The following is a 23,354-nucleotide window of genomic DNA, read 5'->3' as shown; positions in this document are numbered from 1 at the left end:
TAAATAAATGTTTGCAAATGAAGGTAAAGCGTCACTGTTTTACTTGGGGGGTCTTTTACATAGCCTGTGTCCATCAGCCATGTTTTGGGAGGAAAAAATACTTCTTTTGCTACAGCTTTTATATGTACTGGGATGGTGGGTTTTTTTGCCTTAAGGTATTATGTTTTTTGTTCCTGTGATGTTGATGGTGGCTCTTCAAGGCGACAATTTCAGCTTTTGATCACTTGGCATTTTGAATAAGTAATATGACTTTTCTTTAATCTAGGAAATCATGCAATATGCAGGTAGAGGAACTCTGAAAATAGGCTTTGCAGAGGGAGGTTTCCCATAAGTAACCTCCCTTGGCAGAAGATACCATGATTTGGCTACAGAAATTTCGAATGCACTTCAAAGAACAAAGTAAAATCCTTGATACATGTTCTCTTGATAACCAACTATGCTGATTTTCGTATTTCCACCAAATCAGATGTTACAATGGGAGAGAAGAGTCAGCAGAGGTCAGGGAAGAAGCTGCTCCTTGTGCTCAATGGATCACTAGCTTTAAAATCCAATTCTGTTTTAGGCATGAGTTTGAAACAGAAGTAGGTACTGGTCATATAAATCAGTTTCTGTCTTTGATGTAAGCAACTGAGATCACGTACCCGAATGCCGTAACGACTGGTTACCATAATATGCAGCTGCCTCAACTGTTGTCTTTTACCATTGGGTCCAGAGTTTCCAGGGGTCTAGAGTAAAGTACCCAGAACTAGAGCTCTGTGGCAGAGTTGATTGCCTGTAAGATTTTGGGTGGAAGTTAGTATGTTGGTTTTAACTTTTACAGTAGGTTTTTTGATATCTGATTACCTGAAAGGCTGCTTCTATCCACATATGGTAGCACTACACTGACGGGCAATAGAGATGCCCAAACTAGAGTCCTCCTGTTTTTGTAGAAAGCAAGCTGTTGATCAGTTTTTGTGAAAGATTGGTCTCTGGAACCTTTTTAATCTGAAAGACATCTCGGAATGTTTAATGTTTAGGATATATAATAATTTCTCTATATGCTACTGTTTTGGATATCATCACTTGGTTTTGATAAAACTCTGATGTGAGGCAGAAAACTTGGAGTTAGTGACAACAGAAAGTTGGTCAGTGGATCAGTCCTTAAAAAGCCTTGTACAGCAGCTCTCGGATTTTTCCTCATTGAATAATACGCATTTTCACATTGCATGATGTGACACGACATAAAACAATTGAAGAAAAACAAATATTTTTTCTTTCTGCTCTTCATTTTTGGCAAGATGTACCTTATTTTCCTCAGTGAATGTTAAGAGGCTGTATCATTCTGTCTATTCACAGACTTGCTTCCAGACAGGAAGTTGCTAATGCATAATAATAGAAGGCGTGGGGGCTTAAGAGCATTAGACCACATTTTTCAGTGCAGTAACTTCTTATGTCTTTGAATTGAATTGAACTGAATTGAATTGAATTTCACCATCAAAGCTAACAAGCAGTGTCCCAAACCTGTGGTCCACATGGGGCAGAGAGTAAGATCAGGAAGGTAACGTGCTCACGTGAAGCCAATTGGTTTCTTCTGAAAATGCTACCAAATACCCCAGAAAATAAAATTACAGGACACTGAGGGATTCCAGCTTCTTAGACTCAGCTGGAGGAAAATAATACAGGAAAGTGGTAGAAGGGGGTAGGCAAGCAGGATAGGGAGAGAGAAGGGAGAGGAGATAGGTTTGCAGTCAACAAGCCAACTGAAAATTCATTTAAACTTCTTTCATTTTTAGGCAAAAGCAACAACTATCAAAGAAGCTCTAGCCAAATGGGTAAGTACTAGAACAGTATCTAGACACTTTGCAGTACTCTGTGGCATGGGTTTTGACTGTATTCAGCTAAATTTATTTTTTAAACTTATTGTAAGAAATATGTTTGCTTAAAACATTTGCTGTAAGAAGTTTCACAAAGTAAAAATTTTATTATTATTATTGATGTGTAATGCATTCTGTTGGACTTTCCGTGTGTTCTTGTTAAATTGACACAGCTAGTAAAGATGAGTCTGTTCTGCTCTTCTGCCTTGTTCTGCTGAATATGCATTGATAGAAGGCCTGAGGCTACAAAGAGATTTAAGTTTGGGGATGTCTTATGTCTTAATTATGCTCTGTTCGTTTTACCTGAGTGTAGTCCTTCCCACAGAATAAACAAATATGAAATTCTGACTGTACTGAAGTCAGTGAAACTTTACCATTGTCTTTTAACATATTGTCCCTCATATCATGCAAGGCTTAACTCAGAATGAGTTTCTTGCTTGTTTTTCTTCTTAAAGCACTGTGTTAATACAGTCATTTGGGGCAGTGACTGACCCAGTCTTGGAGCCTTCTAGAAAACTGTGTGTTGGCAAGGATGCACATGTAATTTCAAATGATGATACAGGATGCTCTGGGGTCAGGTGCACAGTCCGGTAAAACCAGTGAGAATCTTTCCCCAGTCTCAGTGAATTTTAGATTAGGGCACAGGTGTGCTGTTCAGTATACAAGCACTCTCTGGCTAATTCTGGCCAGCTGCTAGAGCAAGAGTTTATAAGTGTTTTCTTCTAGAAGATCTGGATGTGAAGCAGTGTGGGCAGGTACAGTTGAAAGCCAGAAGATCTGTACTATCAGCTCAATGTACTAGTCTGTAGCTGAAGACTACTGCCTTTCTGAATTTTATTGTTGTTTAGTTCCTTCAGTATTTCAGTGTTTTTCTGTTATGTTGGTATATCCCACAAACTTCACTGCTGCTCACCTAATAAGCATTAGAACTTGTGGATTTTACCACATTACCGCATTACTAGAGGTATGAACTGAGTATTAAAAAATTTTGCTTTTCCTCCTTCAGTCTTTCTGCAGTCCAGAACCTCAACTCTGCGTTTCCTATTAAAGATTTATTTTCCATTTGCTCCTTTGTCACATGGCTCTTGGAGATAATTGACCTCTGTCAGTGAGTTTCCATTAATGTTAGGCATGAAGTGCTGAATTTGCTTTCCTGTTCGTGTTATTGGGGATGGGTCTATATCTTCCTTTTACTACTCCTAATCTGGGTTCATGTGACTTGTAAAATTGGATCTGGTGGTGTGTTGCATTCCGGATGTTTTTCTTCCCTTTGGCATAAGGGTTTACCTATGCCCTACAGTCAGGGTGACGAGAGTTAAATCAGAGCAACTTTAACTTAGCAAATACGTAACTTCTTGTTAAAAAAGTGTCTGTTCTACCTGTGGTTTCTCTGTGGCTTATTGTGGTCGTTCAGCTGACCTTTCTTCTAGAAGTGCGTGGCAATCGGGATGAATTTTCTTCCTGCAAGTGCTCGCTGCCAGCCACAGTCTGTGTTAGAAGCGCTCTCCCTTTCATGCTTTTAAGAAAAGATGTATTTTTATTTGTTGGTGTAAACTGATAATTAAAAACTGAGTATAAATGCAAATAGATATAGTGTTATTCTTTGAAAAGAAAACAGAAGTTTCACATTTATCTAGTGAGTTAATTTGAACACATTCACTATGTTCTAGCAAAATATCTGACATGCTTATTTGCTAAATCACTAATTATGAGTAAAAATATTATCCCACTGAATTTGAACAGCAACCGAAATATAAGTAAATGCACAAGGTAACATGCTATTTTTTTATTAAATTAAGGTGCCTGAAGCATTTTGGGTACATAAAAGAGAAAATAATGTTTTCAAAACCTGATCTTGTGCTGTGGGATTCTTAAAGACTTTTGGGATGCTATTCATTTCATGACAAAGTAGCTATAAAAACCAGGCCAGACCTCAGCTATCTCACTTTTCAGTAACTGCATAAAAATGGGGGAGGAAACAAGAGTCCTTGTTTTGAAAGCAACGAGTAGATTTCTCCTTTGTTAATGGACCTCCAGTCCTCCCACTGAACACTGAGTGAATTGACAAAATGCTCCCTTTGTGCTGTCAGGGAGGCAGCTGTCAAAACTGGTGGTACTACCTAAACAGATACTTGTTCCAAATGTTTAGTCAATAATTACCATCACTTCAGAATTTTAAAAGATTTAACAGACTGTATTTTTTTAATAAACCCAAATGCTGAAGTTATGGCTGTTTTTCTAAAGTTCTGAACTTTATAGTATTTAATCTTGAAAATTATCAGCCTAGGTTGTAAATAGGAAATTTGCCTTTTACAGTATTCTCTAAAGTGTGAGATCTTCCTCCACTCTTTTTTAATGGCCAATTAGAATTTATTGGTTTATTTTTTAGATTCTTAACTCTGTGAATCTATTAAGGTTCTCCCCCAAAATGCACTCCCCTGTGTTCAGTTTGTGTTGTGACTTAGGCATGAGTTCTGAGTTTTCTGGGTGAAGTGGGAAGGAGCTTTTTCTGTCAGAGCTTTTAAGAATTGGGTTCTGCTACAGATTGGCCTTAGTTGAGGCTCCTATATGTCAGTCTCCATGGAGCTACCTTCATTCAGAATTTCAAACCTCCCATCTATTCTCCATTTCTTTATGGCAGAGGACCCCTTAATTAAATTGCTCAAGTGTAACACAACTTTTTAAAAAAGCGTATGTAATGTATAAGTTCTTTTGATGTCTTGAAAATAAGCTAGCCTTCCCCTCTTCTTGCTACGCCAGCAAGAGTCTTGATAAACAGTATTCAAAATGCTTTCTCTTGTCAGTAATATCTTTTAGTAGTATATTGGAATTATTTCTATAGTCATTACTTTTACAGTAATTTTTCAGTATAGTAATTTTCAGTAATTGTGTGTAGCAGTGAGCCTCCTCTTCACCACCTTTTTTCTTTAGGAAGAAAAAAATGGCCAGAAGGCTTCAGAGGCAAAGGAGGTGAAACTGTACGGTCAGATTCCTCCTGTAGACAGGATGGATGAATCTCTCTCCACACTTGTTAACTGCGAGTAAGTTCTGTTAAAAACAAATTGGAAACCAAATATTCTCTTCTCTTTATATTAGTTTTCAGGTTTTTTTGCTGTCCACTGTGCAAATACATATTTACTATGTTTAGGTGCGGCCTTCAAAGCAGCAGCTTTCTCTTCTTTTTTCTCTGCTGAGCTTCCCTTTCCACACACAGTTCCTCTTTTTAATTCAAGATCCTTGTCACTTAACTGAGAAGATGTTAGGGTAGATTCTGTATTGATATTTGCCCCATGAAAAATTATATACTGTTTGTCAGTATATAATTACAGGTCCATGTTTGGAGTCTGTCAGCTAACTGGCACATTTATGATCCATTCCAAAATTTATGAAAAAAAAAAAAAAAAAAAAGGAGACCTAAGCAGGACTTTCAGAAAGAGATTGGAGCCATTTCAGAAATAAACGTCCATGCATTTGATAAGGCGAGGCATAAAAAGATAATCTGGTACGTCACATAAGTAAATCGTGGTACTTACCCGGAAGCTAAATAAAGTTGCAGAAGTCTTGAATGTTTGAGGATATTTTGAATCTGCATACACATCCAGTTAGTTCATCATCTAATGAGAGAAGAACAGACAATTATTTCTAATGCAATGGTGTTTGGACATGGAACTCTTCTGGTATAGTGATCCCTTGTATACTGTGAATTGATTATTCTTCCTTTTAAAGGAAACTATCGCTGTCTACAAACTGCATTGAAAGAATCGCCAACTTGAACAGCCTAAGTAAGTGACAAGCCAGTGATCAATTATGTTTGTTTTCTAGTTGCCTGGATAGGACATATACCATAATTTGTTATATGTGTCCAGCTTTATACCTATTCTTATCCTTTTTAATTCCTTCCTTTTACAAAATGACAAGTGACCTTTAAAATTATCAGTCTTACTGGAGAACCCATGTTTAGCAATAATGATGTATTAAAGCATGTATTCCTGTGCATTAGCAGTTGTCTCACTGTGCATGTTTAAAAAAAAATCCATTAAGAAAGCAACTTTGTAACTTCCAGTGCGCCTGAGTTGTGATATTCAAAACCTAATCAGTTCTAGAGTGATTTAATGACCCATTTCTATGCTCATGATGGAGACAGTCTGCAGTTCAACAATCTGTAATTGTGGTATTGATTGGAGTAAGGTTGGAGCGTTGTAGATTTGGATGGAAAAATGCCATTCCACTTTGCAGAGGATTGGATATACCTGGTTTGCTTTTGTTTGTACGTGAAAGGGGCTATCTGTCTAGAAGGGAACTGAACTTTTATTTCATGGGCAGCTGTCTATGACACCTTGAAACTCATTGGTTTACTGACTTTGGGACAGGAGTCTTAATGGTTTGTCCTCAAGACTGACTCTGTGGTATAAGGCTAGCAAAGAGCTGCAGGTTTTGGGCTGGAGCTTCCAGGGTTTTCTGTCCGCATCAAATTGCCAGATGGACAGACAAGGAACCTGGAATCCCATCCTCTCCAACTACACACCAATGAGGGTGTCCAGGAGCTTGATGAACTTACTTGTTTTCATAATATGCTCAGACTCCAACAAATTTGCAAGTACTAATCAGGAAAAAAACATTTCAGTAGTCTTTCCAAATAACCGTATTGTAGTTTTTAAATTTGAGTGACTCTATCATGAGCAAAAAATAATTAAGCTGTTATATATAAAAGTGAAACCAATGAAATTTTGTAGTGGAATAAAACATTAAAAGCCTTTAAAGCATCTTAAATATTTATATTAATAAAATATAGAATCAAAACATCCAGTCTGTACCAAATATTTGATCCTAAAGCCAGACAAACTAGAACTACGTAGTCTGTCTCTTAAAGGTACAGAATATGAGGAACTTGTCACCTCTGTTGGCTTCTGTGAGAGAGAGAGAAAACAGTGCTTATAGCTATGAAAAACAGCCAGTAATTATTACATACTTGCTTTTGCTTGTTGCAGAAAAGAAGCTGAGAAATCTTTTTAAGCATCTACACTCCTTTCAGACAGAAAAGATTACTATTAATGTGTATACCTGATATTGTAGTTATGTCAAGTAGATAATCCTGTGTAAAGGATCACAACCCTGTAACCATACATGTGACGAAGATGTTTTAGATGACAGCAACAAGTATTAGGTTTGTGTTTTAGAGAGTGTAAATGTTCCATGAGGGAGGTCTTTCTTCCTTTAAAATATAGAATATCTCAGAACAAGAGTAATAAAAACTAGTAACAGCAGTTAGAAATCAGTTTTGTAAGTATCCTTTTGTTTCTTACAAATTTCAAAACCAAGTGCAAACTTGTAATTTATAAATGTGAGTTACAGAGAGAATGGCTGTCTAGACCAAAAAGCCATCTCCCAGCACTCTCCCCTGTGGATGGGGATCCTTAGGGATATTCTGGAGAATATTAGCAGTAGTAGGCTTTAGAGCTACTCATTATGATTCTTCATTTTTTGAGCATGGTCATGTATTAAGCTGTTGTATTTGAAAAGAAAAATAAATCTCATTGTAGCTCGACTTAGTAATGAAAACTGATCTTCCTGTTTTAGAATATTTGCCAGGTGTGGCTTTATCAGGTGTGGTTTCATCCCTGCATTTCTTGAGGCAGAACATGCAACTATCTATTCTAGATCAGCCTCGAATCTTCATGCGTAGCAATCTCTAGCCACTACCTGTGCTGTCTGTGGAGGATCTGTTGCAATTTGGCTGGAACTTGCATTAGTCTTGCCATTAATTATTGAAGCATGTATTTTCAATCATTATACTTACAAGAGCAAAACAAGATCATTAAGGATTTCATCCTTAATGCAGTTAAGAAGTATTAAAACATTCATGAAAGGTATAGATCCAAAGTTAACCCAGCTACGTGCTGCAACTCAGTTTGCTTATTTACACCTGCAAGAAAGCTTGTGTGAAAAAATGAAAATGAGTTATACCAAAAGACTGCTATTTTATGATAGGTTTGAGTTACACTAGTATTACACTATACCCCAGCTCACTTGGAAAGGAGCTTTGTCTGGGTGCTAGACTAAGTTGAAATTTCTCTCATCATCAGACTTCTCTAAGGAAGCTTTATTACAGAAATCAAATCTGCTGCCTTAAAATAAGATTGGAACAACTTTTGCCTTGAGAAGAAGGGGTATGAACTACGTAAGATCAAAACTAGCCAGTTAGCAGTTAAGAGTTCAGGTGCAAGGTGAAATAATCATTTTTGTTCGGTATTTATCCGGACTGAATTTCAACTAGGTAACGTACACGAGTAGCTTTGTATTCATGAATGTGTTTCTGAGCTGTCCATTGCATCCATTCCTGATTATCTCTGTAGGTCAGGAGGTTTTGTTTCTGTTACTTCATTCCTTCTTAAGACAGTCTGTTCAGAGTGTGGTTTGGTTGTAAGTAGAATATGGCATTTTACCTGACTTATAGCATCTTCTTATATTAAAAAAAAACCCAAACGTTTATTAACAATAAGCTGTCTTTCTTCTATTACAGAAAATTTGAGGATACTGTCTTTGGGAAGAAATAACATAAAGAACTTGAACGGATTGGTATGCGCTTCTTAGTGCCAATTCTTTGCTAATAGAATGGAGAGCGTGGGATAATTCCCCTGTGTTGATAAAAGTCTTTGCTGAATGTACATTGTTGCCTAACCATTTGTTTTCTCCATTTGCTATGATCTGTTCATATTGCTTCTGAATTTTCAGATAGATTTTCTCTTTTGTTTTGTTCTCTTCATGTTTGGAGATTGTTCAGGGCTAATTTACTACATAAAACAATTTCAGAAAGAGGGATTTTGTTGTCTTTGACAAAGATGAGCAGAACTTTTATTTGAAAACAGCTGTGTGTCTGTAAAGCCCTTTAAATTCCGCTGGCTTTACATTAAAATAATTCCTACAGACTTTTTGCAGGAGGAATTTTCTACCTGAAGATACTTAGGCTATGCTTTTTTACTACATATATTGGCAGTCCTATGAACATGCACTTCATGAGAGTCTGTCCTTTTTATGTTAACTGGCACCTGCAGCAACATGGCTTTAGGGGAGAGGATAGTGGCAGGACTAAGTCTATCAGGTAGGGGAAAATTTGTCGAGGAAAAAAATTGGATCAATTTTGTTACATTTGAATTAAGGGCAGAAGAACTTTTTTTTTCAGTCAACTTTTTTTTTAATGAATGTAGAAATTCTTTTCTTCCCGAAGAGATCCTGTATGTTTCTCCTGCAGAATGTTTCTCTTCAAAGCTATTCCCACTTTCAGAGATGCCATATCTCTTAAGTGTGAAATGCAGAGTCAAGGTGTAATGACTGGTTTAAAAAACCTCTTTTTTGAGAGAATTATGAAAGCAACTTCTGGCTGACAGGTACAAACATACATGCACCTGAAATGAATGATTCCCTCATATTGTGTAAAACCCCCTCTAAAGTAGTTGAATTTCATTCACTTCATGTATTCTTGCAGTGCACAAGCAGCCAAATTTATCTCCTCTGCCCCTATGCCTTAAGAACAACTGCTCCATCCACCTATTCCTTGTTTTATTCTAATACTGTGATTTCAGATGTATTTCAGATCTTTTGCTCTTAATTCCCATGAATATTTGTCATGCATAATTAGGGACCTGCTTAAAAGGAAATAAGGACCAATATACCTTAGTATTTTCTCACATGAGGGGACCTCTAGGCGGTGAAGAGAGTGTGTGAAGAATAAGGAAGATGCACTTCTGCTTACCTGAGTAGTCCTGTTGTTTTCCAGGAGGCAGTGGCAGATACTTTAGAGGAGCTGTGGATCTCATACAACTTCATTGAGAAACTGAGGGGTATCCGTGTAATGAAGAAGCTGAAGGTTCTTTATATGTCAAATAATTTGGTGAAAGACTGGGGTAAGCCACGCCTCTCTATTCTGTAACTTCTCCTGTAGTATGGTAAATGCATGAGTTAAGTCACCAAGTAAAAAATAATTCTATATGTTACAGAGCTTTCAGTCTCACTGATAAGCCTGCAGACATGTGCTAAATCCTTAAATACCCACTCATGCAAGAGAGTAAAAATAGAATATTGAATTTAACTTCTAAGTCCAAAGGTGTTTGTTCTTTGAATCATCTTTCTCAGACTTCTTTTAAAATGCATACCTGTTCTTTAACCTGATACCAGTTCAAGCCCAAGCAATCCCTACCCTGTTGTATCCCATGCTGGTTATGTTTGCACTGAGTTTGAAAGGAAGGTTTGGTGCAGAGGTACTTTCTGTGTTCCACAATCTGGTTGGTGTTTTCACCTTTGTGGTTGCAGCAGAGTTTGTGAGACTGGCAGAGCTGCCATTGCTAGAGGATCTGGTGTTTGTAGGCAATCCACTGCAAGAGAAATACGCCTCTGATCAGAAGAACAATTGGATTGAAGAAGCAACCAAACGGGTACCCAAGCTGAAAAAGCTGGATGGTGAGTTCGGGGCATGAAGCAATTGGTGTGACTTAACAGTTTAATATAAAGACAGCCACAGGGAAGTGAAGCATAACCTCAGGAAGTCATCTGTGTGCCCGTGTAATATTCCTCCCTCCTGTCTTTGGTTTATTCAGACTTAGGCTAACTTCTGGCAGCTGAATTCTGCAGCCCTGGCTGCAGGATCTTCTGAAAGTGTTTGATGGATTTGGGAGTATCAAGTCCAAGTGGTCTTGCAGCCCACCGCTGGGCTTTAGTCTTGAAGTTATCCAGTCAAATAGTTTTAGCACATAAGTAATAGGGAACTGAAATATACTGAAGTTCTCTTGTGGAGTTCCCATGTTGACTTGTGTAACTATGTAGTTAAGTGTTTAGCATTAAATAAGTTAATAAGGCTTTCATCTGCCACATTGAATTACAATTTTCCCAGCAAATTTGATTTACAGTTTTCCCCAACCAAAGAGGGTGACATGGGGGAATGGGAATAGACAGGAATATGATCTGGTTTGCTTCTGGTGCAGGGGCATGTTTCCAGAACTTCATGCAAGTTTCCTAAATGCCTGACTATCCCCCTCTTGTCACCATACTAATCCTTTTTATAAGCTGTCCTCTCCTTTTTGTCACCGATATGAAAATATATTAAAGCATGTCCTGCTTTTAAGTGAGATAATTTTTAAATCTATTTTTGAATATGTTAATTTCTATTAATGGAGATGTTAGCTGTTCCCTGTTACCTGCTGTTTACTAAAGCAATGAAGAGGAGAGCAGGACTGGTAGCACTAATAAAGAGTCAGAGTAGCAGCAGGGAGTGTAGGGATGGCGATAAGAGGACAACATCAATACAGGGAGCAATGGATGGGAAACCGAAGGCAGATCAACTGAAGTAGTAAGAATTACTGGGAAGTGGAAGCCTGGTGAGACAAGTGTACTGCTATGAAGGATGGCTTGCAGTAGTCCATTTGCTGTTGTAGTAGAAAACATTTTAAGAGTGAAACAAAAAATGGAACAGGGCAAGAATCTGTATGGGCAAAGGGTAACCTTGTTAGTATAAGGTTATACCCTTAGTTTCTTAAGCATTCCTGCAGCCAGGAGCAGTGGGCAGCTCTGAATTAAGCAGGTACATTTCCTATGCAATGTAGAAAGAGAGGATGATATTTAAGAATGGAAACCACAAAAACTAGAATATTAAGCAACAAAGAAGTCAGAAATGTTGTAACCGGCTGTAAGGTTCTTGCTGTTACACTGTCCCAGGATCCTGTTATGCCTATGTACTATATGTGAGATGACTAATACAGGGACCTCAAAATTATTGAAATGGTTGAAGATGTTCTGGACAAAAAATAAGCACTGAAGGTCTCTTTCAGTAGGTAGGTGTCTCCTTTCTGTTAGTTCCTCTGCCAGGAACCCTGCTCAGCAGTTAGGTGTCTAAAGCACAACGGAAACCAGGCTCTGGTGGTTTTATTTTCTGTTTCCTACCTGTGAAAAAAGAAACACAATACCCCAATCTTACAGTGAGCAAAGGGCTCTCACCGCAAAGCCTCACCGTAGTTCAAGTCTCCTCCTCAAGCTGAGCAAAGAAGCAGTATGACTCAGTTCCCATTACTCAGGTGACAGTGCAAGTGAACAAACATATATTTCGTGCCCTTGCTGTTCTTGTACTAGTTATTTAGGTGTGTATTTGATTGATTAGGCTGTTTCAACATGCTGGGAGCTTACCTGTACTATTGGGGTTTTGCTACTGTGGGGAAAATTTATAACTTGACAAATATTTTGGGGGGGGGCTCTTAGCATTTCAGCTGATTTTAAATTCATGAACGCATCGCTGTGAAGTGGTGTCAGCCCTGCAGACTGCCACAGTCTGAGGTGCCCTTGCTCAATATGGCAGTTAAAAAGTGCTATTTTTTTTAACGTACCCAAGGGGTAGGTATAGACTATGATGCTACTGTGCAATGCAACTTTATTCCATGACATCCAAGTTAGCCCTAAGAGATGCGACCACATTGCTTCTTGGATCCACGTTAGTATAATTGTGTCTTGTAGTCTGGACATCCTAGTTAGGTGTTATTGAGGCGGTGTCCCATACTAACTTGGTCATTTATGTCATGGTAATGGCAACACAAAGCAGGGGCCCAACAAGAAGGGCCATGTGCGAGTTGGTTGTTAGCTGAACCGACATGGTGCATCTCCCAGAGATCTTTGCAGGTCCTGCTTTAGTACATTTTTTATTCCCTGTTACCCAAGAAGTTGGAAAAAACATCCAATAGAGAATCTCATCAGTTGAAGGCTTTTCTAGTTAAGAGCAGTTCAGGCCTGTGGAAGTTCATGTCAGTTAGAAGCAGCGGCAGGAAATACAACTCCTTCCTCTTTCTGCCAGTCTGATTCTTTCCAACAGTCCAGATTAGCTTTCAGGTGTATCAGCATTAACTATATCTTTCTCTGCATAATCTATTTGTAAATCTTTGCAGATTTTTTTCCCTCTCTTTTTTTTCCTCTTAGGTATCCTAGTTATTAAACAAGAAGAAGATGAAGAAGGAGCAAACTGATGACACTTTCTTGTTGGGTATTTAATTATTTAAGTAACTCCAGATAGCTTGGCATATAGAACTTTTATATACATGTTTGTTTTGAAGAAGATCTTTGGGTAATTTTTAAAAGACCGGCTTATCTCCACAGTCTCTCACCCAAAGAGTGAGTTACCAAAATTCAGGCACACCAATTTTGTCAAGCTTACGACACCTTCTGTAGAGACCAGTGGAGCTGAGTTTATCTGCTATTTGGCTAGCAAGAGGTCTTTACCGAAACTAATACATAGCTATTTTTAATCCCTGATCAGTGGTGCTTGTTGTTCACTTTTGGGTTATAATAGAACCATTTTAGCTTGTTAGGTGCAGCTGGCCAACATTATCATTGGAAACACTGAGGCCAAAAGAACAATGTTGTGGTTTAGAGACACATTACAGGCTTTGTTGTGTTTAATTTTGTTACGGGAATCCCTCAATATTTTAAATATGTGAGTTTGCCTTTTCATCCCCTTAACTGTTACGCCAAACAGGCCCAGTAGTTGTGGACCTACGCACAAAAAAGGTATTGGTCCGATGATTGCTTGATTCTGGCCTTAAGTTTTGACTTGGGCTTCTCGCATTGGAACTCAACTGCATTGCTTAGAAGGCCATGTATAACTTATCTATTTATTTATTTTAAAGAGGCAATGGGAATTCTTTGCATGGTTTCAGTGAGACTAAAATATCTGCTAGCTTTTTTTTTTTTTGTCTCTTAATAAGAAGTTATTTTAGATGGGAATATGTGGCCTATTAGCCTACAGCTGGTTCCTGGTTTGGGTCACTGCTGGACATAATCCTTCTCAGCTCTGCAGTTTTCCTATAACTAAGTAGGCTGATACTAATACAGAAACAAACAGTGAACAAAAGACCTGGGTTTGAGGACAGAAGACTTCAGGTTTGGGGATACTCCTTTTTTATGAAAGCACTACTGTAAGCAGTGAGAGAAAGTGTATGTAGTTAGTGGGGAAGGTGAGATGAGACAGAAAGTGAGCATTGGAAAAAAAAAGTATTGAAGATGTCCTAAATGCGCTATGTTACAGGATAACCAGTTTTAGCAAAGCCCCCTTATATAACAGGTAACTATTTTTAGTGAAAAGCATTAGACAATGATGAAGACATACCTGATTGCACTGTTGGATGCCAAGAGTGGTGGGGTTTTTTTTCTTCTCTTTAGAGAATAGATCAAGTCACCTGAGTAGATTTTACTCCATCTTGGGTTTGTTTTTTTTTTAAAAGCTTTTCTTCTAATTCATGGTACCATCTTTGTTTAACTTAAAATGGTGACAGGTGTACCTGGTGGTTCCAGACCAGGCATAGAAGGGATGGAGGCAGAACACCACTCGATTATTTTGTTTGTGAAGGTCTGGCAGGAGTTGAAATCTTGGAAGTCATGGTCAGTGATAAAGACCATGTTGGCGCAGACAACAGTGGTATTGATCTCAAGCTCCAGGTATCAGTGTACTAGAAGATAGTTCTCTGTCTAATCAATTTCTAGGTGAACAGTGTGAAGTAGAAGATTATAAGACAATCACAGTTTTGTTTCAATATATTGCTAGTTATTGTATGATTGTTAGAGGAATTCTTAAGCATTCCAACTTAAACTGGCAATTGCTGATAAGGCTCAAGTTTGATTTAGATCAATTACTTAAAATAAGGTCAAGAGAGCAATGGCAAAAACTGTGGACATTCTTTACCTAGCACAAACTATTTCCAGGCAGCTTTTATTTTCACCAGAAAGCAGTTCCGTAAACTAGCTCACTGGATCTAGCTTACAGACAACTTTATATTCGTATGTAATTTCTTTTAGCATTCTTCTCCTAGCTTTATCATTAGTAAAGGCACAATTGAACAAGAAGCACAATGGGAAAGAGGGTATATAGTCAACGGCCATTTCACATTGGCTTCTTTTAAATTGGAGCGATTCCGTTCCCTTGCAGCCAACCACTTTTGGCAACATGGACGTGCTTTGGCAGTACACAGCCTATGGCACACTCAGCCCCGCCTGACCCCGTCTGCTGTGGTGGGGCAACAGGGCATTGGCTTCTGCTCTTGACAACTGTAATTAAAGTGTGTTTAACGGGAGCCAGAGCTCGAGTGGGGCAAATGGGTTCAAGTTATGTCAGGGCAGGTTTAGATTGGATATTAGGAAGCATTTTTTCACTGAAAGGGTTATTAAACATTGGAATAAGCTGCCCAGAGAGGTGGTGGATTCACCATCCCTGGAGGTGTTTAAGAAAAGGGTAGATGAGGTGCTTAGGGACATGGTTTAGGAGTGGTGGTGTTCTTATCAGGGTAGGTTAATGGTTGGACTTGATGATCTTAAAGGTCCCTTCCAACCTCACTGATTCTATGATTCTATGATTCTATGAAAACTTGACTTCTGAATACTACCAACAAATGGAAATGCCAAATTCACCTATGCGTTTGGAGACATTTTGAGACTATACCACGCAGTGCTCTTGTCATAGTGCTTGGCTACAAGCGATGTGTTTGAACCTCTGCAGCTGGTCTCTCCTAGCACATCTACAAGTATGGTATGTATGGCTAAGTTTGTACCTCAAATGAAATGCAGCAGGACAGAGTGAGCAAGCGATAAGCACACAGTCCAATGCCAAATAATCCTGCTAGCTGATTTTTTAATGTCTAAGTATAGTCTAAGTCTACTTCTTTGAAGGTTTTGTTAGATACAGCAAATACTCTATGCTTCGGCTATTTTGGGACATTCTAAGAGCAGAGTAGAAACTTAGTGTTCTGACTGCGTGGTGATGACTGGAACAAAACACAGCTCCATTGACAAGACATGAGGGATAAGAGCAGTTCCCAGCTCCTGTAAGGGACCAATACAGGCTCTACCTATGGGAATCAGTCCAAGCACTATTGCAGTTATTGGTAGAGTTGCTGGTCTTCTGTGGCCCACTGGCATCAGCTCTTTTCAGAGATTAACAGCGCAAAGTCTCTCTCTCTCCTTTTTTTGGGAGCTGCATTATAAATACCACCAAAAAAGAAAAAAAAATCATTATTGAAGGAATGGAGCATCCAGTCTCAGCACAATTATAACAGCAGTAAGGACATATACTTACAAGACAAGACTTCCCTCACCTTTCACTCTCCATGCTGTGATAAATTAGCATATAATTTAAAATCATTCTGATAAAAACTGTTAAGTCTATTGCAATGGAACAATACAGTAAGAAAAGCATAAACTGTGGCGCTCATCTGTCAGGAGATGCTTCAGCTCAAAGCTGGGTGGAAGGTTCAGCTGAATGTTGCTTTGCCTGATCAATCATGATTACTCTCAAGAACAAATCAACCCCATCCCTCTGCCCCCGAACTTTTTCTCCTCCAAAATGAGTAAAGTTTTCCTAAATTTTAAAATTTGCACTTTAAAATTATGCACTGGATGTGGTGGAAGACATACACAGGTGGTAGAATTAAAGCAGCAGCTTTGCATATTGATGGTGCTACACCACATCATGTATAAGCTAACAGCGAAGCTCAGCCTGCACACCCATAGGGAGCAGCTGAGTCAAATGTGGAAAGGCTGATCTTGCTGTATGACTCCGCTCTTCCCTATCGCACCACGTCCAATAAAGTCGTAAGCACATTATTATTCATGGATGAAAAGAACACCCATGTAAAACTTGCAAGCCATGTGGAATTCTGCTTTCCCCAGTGAAATTGTGGAGGAGTAGCATCCACTTTATTCCTTAGAGAAATATCCTAAAATTAAATTAGTGATAGGAACGAGCTAGGTTTTTTACTTGCTTGTTAACACATTGACCTCTCTTCAAAGAACTGATTGATGTATGCAGTGATTATATTGAGAGCTGCTGGAAAAATGTGAGAAGAGACCTGAGAACCAGCAGATGACTCAGGTTGCACTAGAAGTAGACTCATCTAGAAAAATCTTCAAGCAAAAGAGCACTTTTAACATCGCCTTTGGCTATCTTTTGTATACAGTAATTTTGTAGCATGACCAAACTGTTAAATTTGCTGTGTTTAAATTATTTAGGCCTATGTTTATAAATGTTCTTCTGTGAAACTTGTTTAAAAATAATATAACGTTCTTTTATACAAACGTCTTTGGCTGTTGTGTAATGAAATAGTTCAGCTTGTGGAGAGCATTCAGATATTAAATTTTGTTCTCATAAACTTTCCTAGCTGCTCAGGGAGCAATGTATTTATAGTATGTAAATGCTGTTCCTTATTGCCTCTATATTTTAGAATAGAAAATAACTTAGATTTAAAAATGCTGATATATTGTGATTGTTGTCATTGATACATAAATATTTTTCAATCTTTTAAGACATCGATTGTCAGACTTTGTTCTTAGGTCCTAGGAGAAAAGTCTACTACTGCTCTATAGGGAAAAAACCCAAGTAAGTTAAATAAATAGCAAGTAAGTTAAATAAATAGCTAGTCTTTCTTCAGTACAAAATTACTAATTCACCTTCAGAATAAGTTTTGTTAGTAGCAATACAGCATCAATTCCATTAAACCAGGACAAAAGAAGGTTAACCGGTAGTAAACTTCTGTAATAGAAACTTTCCCCTTCCATAGACAGTGTCACTGAAATGTACTTTCAAAACTCAGATTTAAAGAAAAAGCTTTCTAGGCCACAGTCCACAGCAGTCCGTCTCACATATGACAAGAATAGCATCCTGCAATGACGGCTGTAATGCTAGTTAAAACACATATAGGGAATTACTGCAAACTCCTCACACTACCACTCAGTCAAAGCTTACTAATCACTAAAATGCTTTATAAGGTCTCTTTTAGTAGTTGAAATAACTTCCAGAAGGTTGGGCTTGGGTCCACCAATTAAAAAAAGATGAAAACCAAAATGCCCAAAACTTGGGACTTGTTTGGTCATCTGAAGTTTGTTTGCATGGCTTCACAGTCTTAGTGCTGAGTAGTCAACCTGTGGCCAGTTGGCTTTGACAGGGAGGCAAATCCATCATTTAAAGCCTTAAACAAAGTTGTGGTCTGCTGCCTGAAGGGAAGGTGTCAGTGTTCACTGTCTCTTTTGCCCACCAAGCAAAATACCACTTACATCTCCGAATGCCATTGACGATTGACAGCCATATCCACAGGAGTAAATTAAAGCGAAGGCTTCCACACTGAGCTGAAAAAAAAATAACCAAGAGCATTTCATTGTCTTGGGTCAAGTCTTTCTCCTGCCAGCTTTGCTGAGAATATTGAAATGAAAATTTGTCAGCATAAATTAACAACCAGAAAGAAAACAGGTGTGCCACCTTAGATTACAACCAAAATCTAGCAGGAGGCCAGGCAGACACCGATACCCATTTCTTCTATCTGCTTTATGTAGCTTTTTCTGCTTTTGCAGCTTTTAGACTTCAAGGCCATAGGTGCGAGAAACAGTAGCCCAGTTAACTAAAAAGAGTTAACTACCAAAACAGAAAGAACCTTTGTTTTGAAGATGGACGGAAGCATATTAATATTTAAAACCCACAGCAAGAGAGCCAGCTACTGGCAGAGGGAATGAGATTAGTGCTGTATAACAAAATACATTTAAAACCCTTCTTAGATTCAGGTAACAGGCAAGTGCCTTTAAGACAGTGTTTACCAAAAGCTTTTTTATACTCTGCCATGAAGAATATGATGCAAGCGTGATTTACAAATGGAGTCTTCGTTTCTACAACCAGCAGATTCAACTACTAAACAGCAGGAAAACGTTAACTCTTTTCCCAGCAGCTCTAGATTTTCTTCAGTCTCTCCCTTCTGTCCCAGCTACGGCCATCCAGGAATTCAGATTTGACACAGACCCGCAGGTACCATGTTACTCCATGCTGCCTTTGCTCTGCCCACTGTCATCCTCATTCCAGGTAGCGTCAGAATCCAGCTCGCCTCATTTACAGCACAGAAGGGGACCTAGAACTATTCCCCGTGACTTTCTAACACACTGTCAGGGTTGTTACTGGCATTCATGGAAGGTGCTTGGCTTGGAGTGGGACACACACACAAAATCAACACTTCTAATAAAGTGTTCTATAAAGCAACTGGAGCTGTACCTGCCAGTTATTTTCTTGGAACGCAAGATACATATATATAACTTCACAGGCTGGTGTCTTCAGGAAGGTGGTGTTGAGATAATCTTGAGGATTGCTATGGAAAACAGAGGCGGGTATGATGAGAGTGCAGCGTAGCTAAAAGGACTCATAACAGCTTCCTTTGTGGGAATGCACCACAGTCACTATTACCCTGGGGCCCCCCCAGGCACTCCCTCATACCATCAAAAAACTCAGCTGTGAAACTATTTTCTAAACCTCATTTAATAAAAGGTTTTTTAGATATATAGAGGATATTAAGTAAATAAGTTACATAGTACATTACAATCACATCAGCAAGATTTCCTTTAGTGTATTAATATTTTATAAAAAAGCACACAAAAAATAAATTCAGTCCAGTCTTATCACAACTGTACAGCAACAGGTAAATATATTTATATATGTACATTTTTAACACGTAACAGTCCTTTAAAAGGTGCCCTAGGCAGCAAACACACAAAAGGAAGTGTCTGCTCACTTGTTAAAATAAAAGTAATATACTTTATTATAAAGCATTTATACAGTAATTACAAAGGCTGACTGCTCCTGTACAGTACACCAAAGCTTAGACTACAAATGTAAAAACAGAACATAAAAAGAACGAACACAAAAAAGTTTATATCAAATTTGAACTACAAGGGGAAAAATACACGTGGAGAAGCTGCAGGAAACAGTTTTCTAAAATATACAATTACATTTCTATAAAAATATATGTTGTCTTCTAATCTGGAGAAGTTAAGGGTTTTTTTCAGGCTCAGCTGTCAGTGGAATCCTAGTCTTGGAAAGAAAAGTCCTTAGACAGCTGAGGATTCAAAGTTTTGTGTCTCCCTAACATTTGACACAGGAGAGAACGAGGGTGGGTAAAGCAGCTGAACCCAAGTGATGAATTTACATAGAAATTCACCCCCACAAAAATCAAATGTGATTTGTAGACGCTGCTTCCCTGTCTCTTTAAAGCTTCATAAACTTTCAGATGTGCATCAGAAGATAGGGAGAAAGTTTGTGTGGGAAAATGCAGTTTAGAATAAGGTCTCTGGCAGAGGTAATCACTGGACTAAGAGTGCCATCGTATGAAAGCAGACAAGACTCCTATGGCTACCGTCCTTCCTACTCCCATCTCTTAAAATAGGATATGTATATATAGGGACTTTCTATCTGCTGCCTGAAAGAGAATTAAGTAGTGTGCGATTGCTGAAAGTGAGGAAGCTCACTCTTTGTGATTTAGGAAACACTTTTTTTGAATGTTGACTTTCATCTAAGCTTGTTACAATGATCAAAATGACCAAAAGCCTCAGTTTGAGAAATCGGAGGGTATTTTTAGCTAATTTGGACTTCAGATTACATCTCTAGTACGGGACTAATAGATGAGTTACCTTTAAGCTTCAGAATGTCTATCTTTGCCCTACCTTTAAACAGCTACATTCCTACCTGCTCCTAGCTAGCGAAATGCTACAGTCCTGCACAGCCAGTTGAAATGTAGGCCTCCAACTTACAGAGTTACCTCAGATACCATTACCTGCATCAGTAAATGGAAAAACATCAAATAAACTAAAATGCAGAGCTGTTGTTCTTGCAGCTAGACTGCAAAACACCTGTAGCTATATCAGATATGCATCACACGTGCATGCATATATCTAGTAATCATATACGCACACAGTCTTACAAAACTGAGATGCTATCCCGTTCAGATCACAAACCTGAAACACTGAATCCAGCTGTAAAGGGCAGACACCGCAGGCAGAAAGGCAGAAGTATGCGATCAGGGAGAAATGTGATCTATCGCTGCCTCCCCGCAACACCCAACATTGGCATCAAGACTCAAATAGGCAATGGCTTTGAAATACAGGCACCTGCCTGTGTGTGTCACCACCTGGAGCCTGACCTGGCGCTGTGAAAGGCAGATCTATTGGTACACATTTACAGAACTGCAGTCTATAAATCTGGCCTTTGTTCCCATAGAAAAGATGGGTAAAGCAAAGAGATGCCTTATTCAAAACTCAATGACTGAGCATATACTGCCTTGTTTTCAAAATTAACAGTAAACCCTTACACTAAATAGGGATCAGTAAACAGGCCTTTAAACGATGGAAAATAATGAGCATAGGGTTGTAAAGACAAATCAACAAAGCAAAGAGAAGAATCTTTTTTTTTTTTAATCATAATTGTAACAACACAGCCTTAAATTAACACTGTGCTGCAGTAAAGAGCCACTCAAGTAATTTTTTCGCCCACTAAGAAGAGTAACAGAATTCATTCCAGATTAGACAAATTCAGTTCAAATGCTTTTTCCACAGCAACTGGGGGTTGGTTGGTTTATTTTATTAAAACAACTCTCTGCCAACTTCTGCTGGTAAGCAGGATCTAATTCAGATGCAGGATCAATTCCAAATTACTACTGTAAACAAGCAGGCAGCAGGTTTGGTTTTGTTTGTTTCTTTTTAAACAAGACACTCAAAGGAGCATTTTTACTTACCACCATGACAGAAAAGAGGTCTTCTGGTGGTTACTAGCAATATGTAAACATGCTCAGAAACATTTCCATTTGATGCCACTTACTTAGAACATTTACCTGATTTTGGTCAGCCATGCTAACCCACAGCTGTTAGTAGTCATCCTCAGAAAAAGCCCTTCTCCGATTTTCTTCCAGTGACAGACCTCACTACACCAAATCTTCCTGTTCTCTTCTACTTCTATGGCAGCAGGGTGTTGAAGAAAAACAGCTAGTACTGGATTCAGTGTGTAATACACACACCATTTTCATGCAAGTAAAGAAAATCTCGGATTTGTTCTTATCAGCGCCTCAATGGCTTATCCTTGATAAGAGGAAAAATTACTTTTATATCAATTTCCTAAAATAGGGAGAATCCATGACAGATCTGGCCTTTGGAAGACTATGATAATGCTTCCATTCAAGGATCATCATATCCAAAAGAAGATTAAATTGGTACTTAAAGCAATCCCATTATTTGCTCCCTACATCTTTGTACTTCATTTCATCTGATCAGTTGCTTGTCACCATAATTTGGCTATGCCATATCTAAAACTACTTCAAGCTTGAAAACTCCTGAGGGCCATGACTAAATGTTTGCTTATTAGCACCCAGGTATACTTCCAGACACTAAAAATACTAAAGTAAATGCAGGTGATACACAGAGCAGAAGAGTGAAAGGCAAAGAAACATCCTAATTTTCTGCCTATAAGGAGAACGGTACATTTCAGTACAAACCTCTCTGCGGATTTGCTGTCCTGGAGAAGACATTTAAGTTCCAGCTAGAAAATAGGATGCTACACTAGAACTGTATCCGCTAGTCCCATACTATCCCTCACTTTTTCCTAAACATCTGCTCCTGATCGCTGTCAGAAACAAGACCTGGAGCTAGACTTCATTTTTGCCACATTTCTCAGTGTGTGCCAGTTCCACCTCTATCTCCATTTCTTTGTTACGTGTTTCTAGGCCTTCCTCAGCCTCTGTTAAGTAACTGCTCTACTGCTGGGACACTGATGTTCCAGGCAAATACATCCAACAGTATAACATCATCTACATTACTTTAAATCCTTTTTAGATATACTCACAAGCCCTGCTTGTTTCTGAACTGTTGCCATGCAGTTCTCAAGATCTGGAAACTATTGGCAGCTTACCAGAAACATACTTCAGAACTTTAAGGTTAACTGCATCATTGCTTTTTACTGGAATTAATCCCAGTACTACAAGTGGACCGTGAGGCCCAGCTGCTTCACCTACTGTCTGTCCTGGCACAGTGCGCTGAAGCTTCTGTTCTCTCTAATGGCCCTAGGATAATGGTAGACAAGCATTTTCTCCAATTTACAAAAGAAAAAAGATAACAATCAACCTTGAAGCTCTCAACAGGAAGACTGATTTGCTTTAAGCCTCCTTTAAAAGATTAGTAGCTTTTAGTTCTTTGCAGTTTTTGAATGATTTTAACAGTTCGTGACATGCCATCTGCTTCCACAGCCTGGTTAGTCAACAAGACCAAGACCCATGCATGTAGGGACACAGAACAGCCATCCAAACGCTGAAAGGAAACCTAATTTTGTTAGGAATGACAAATACAACCTTGGCAGAACACTGAACATTAAAGGCAGAAGTGTCAACATTGAAAAAAGTGCAGTCCTTAATAATACACCTACTTATTTTGTAAGACTAGTAACTGTTTCTGCTGGTAAGAAAAAGGATTCTATCCAAAGGCATTTATATGTCGAAGCAAACATGGTACAATACACAGCCTCCCAGACTTAGAGAGTGAAGTAATCATGGTTGCGTAAAACCACAGGGCGGGAAAAGATTGCCAAATGGCGCGCTGGAGTTACAGCCACTTTCCATAGTTAACCTGGAACTTATCTAGCAGCTTGAAGGGTCAAGATTAAAAAATAAAAAAAAATTAAAAAAATCAGCCAGT

General features: G+C 38.6%; 2 protein-coding genes across 4 annotated transcripts in view; one reads left to right on the top strand and one right to left on the bottom strand.

Annotated features, from left to right (window-relative positions):
- NUMB (NUMB endocytic adaptor protein) overlaps window positions 1–23,354 on the bottom strand; it is a 232,027-nt gene that overhangs the window by 164,472 nt on the left and 44,201 nt on the right. The gene's annotated exons all lie outside the window — the stretch shown is intronic.
- Window positions 4,843–17,454, top strand: DNAL1 (dynein axonemal light chain 1). Its single transcript, XM_082484881.1, has 7 exons — window positions 4,843–4,894; window positions 5,580–5,635; window positions 8,374–8,429; window positions 9,628–9,754; window positions 10,161–10,307; window positions 12,804–12,867; window positions 16,662–17,454. The coding sequence occupies exons 1-6, from the start codon at window positions 4,860–4,862 to the stop codon at window positions 12,848–12,850; spliced, it is 468 nt and encodes a 155-aa protein (XP_082341007.1). The 5' UTR covers window positions 4,843–4,859; the 3' UTR covers window positions 12,851–12,867; window positions 16,662–17,454.

The sequence above is a fragment of the Vanellus vanellus genome (assembly GCF_965231255.1).
Source record: "Vanellus vanellus genome assembly, chromosome: 6".
NCBI lineage: Eukaryota > Metazoa > Chordata > Aves > Charadriiformes > Charadriidae > Vanellus > Vanellus vanellus.
Note: the sequence above shows the minus strand (reverse complement) of the source record. Positions and strands in the feature narration are given on the sequence as shown.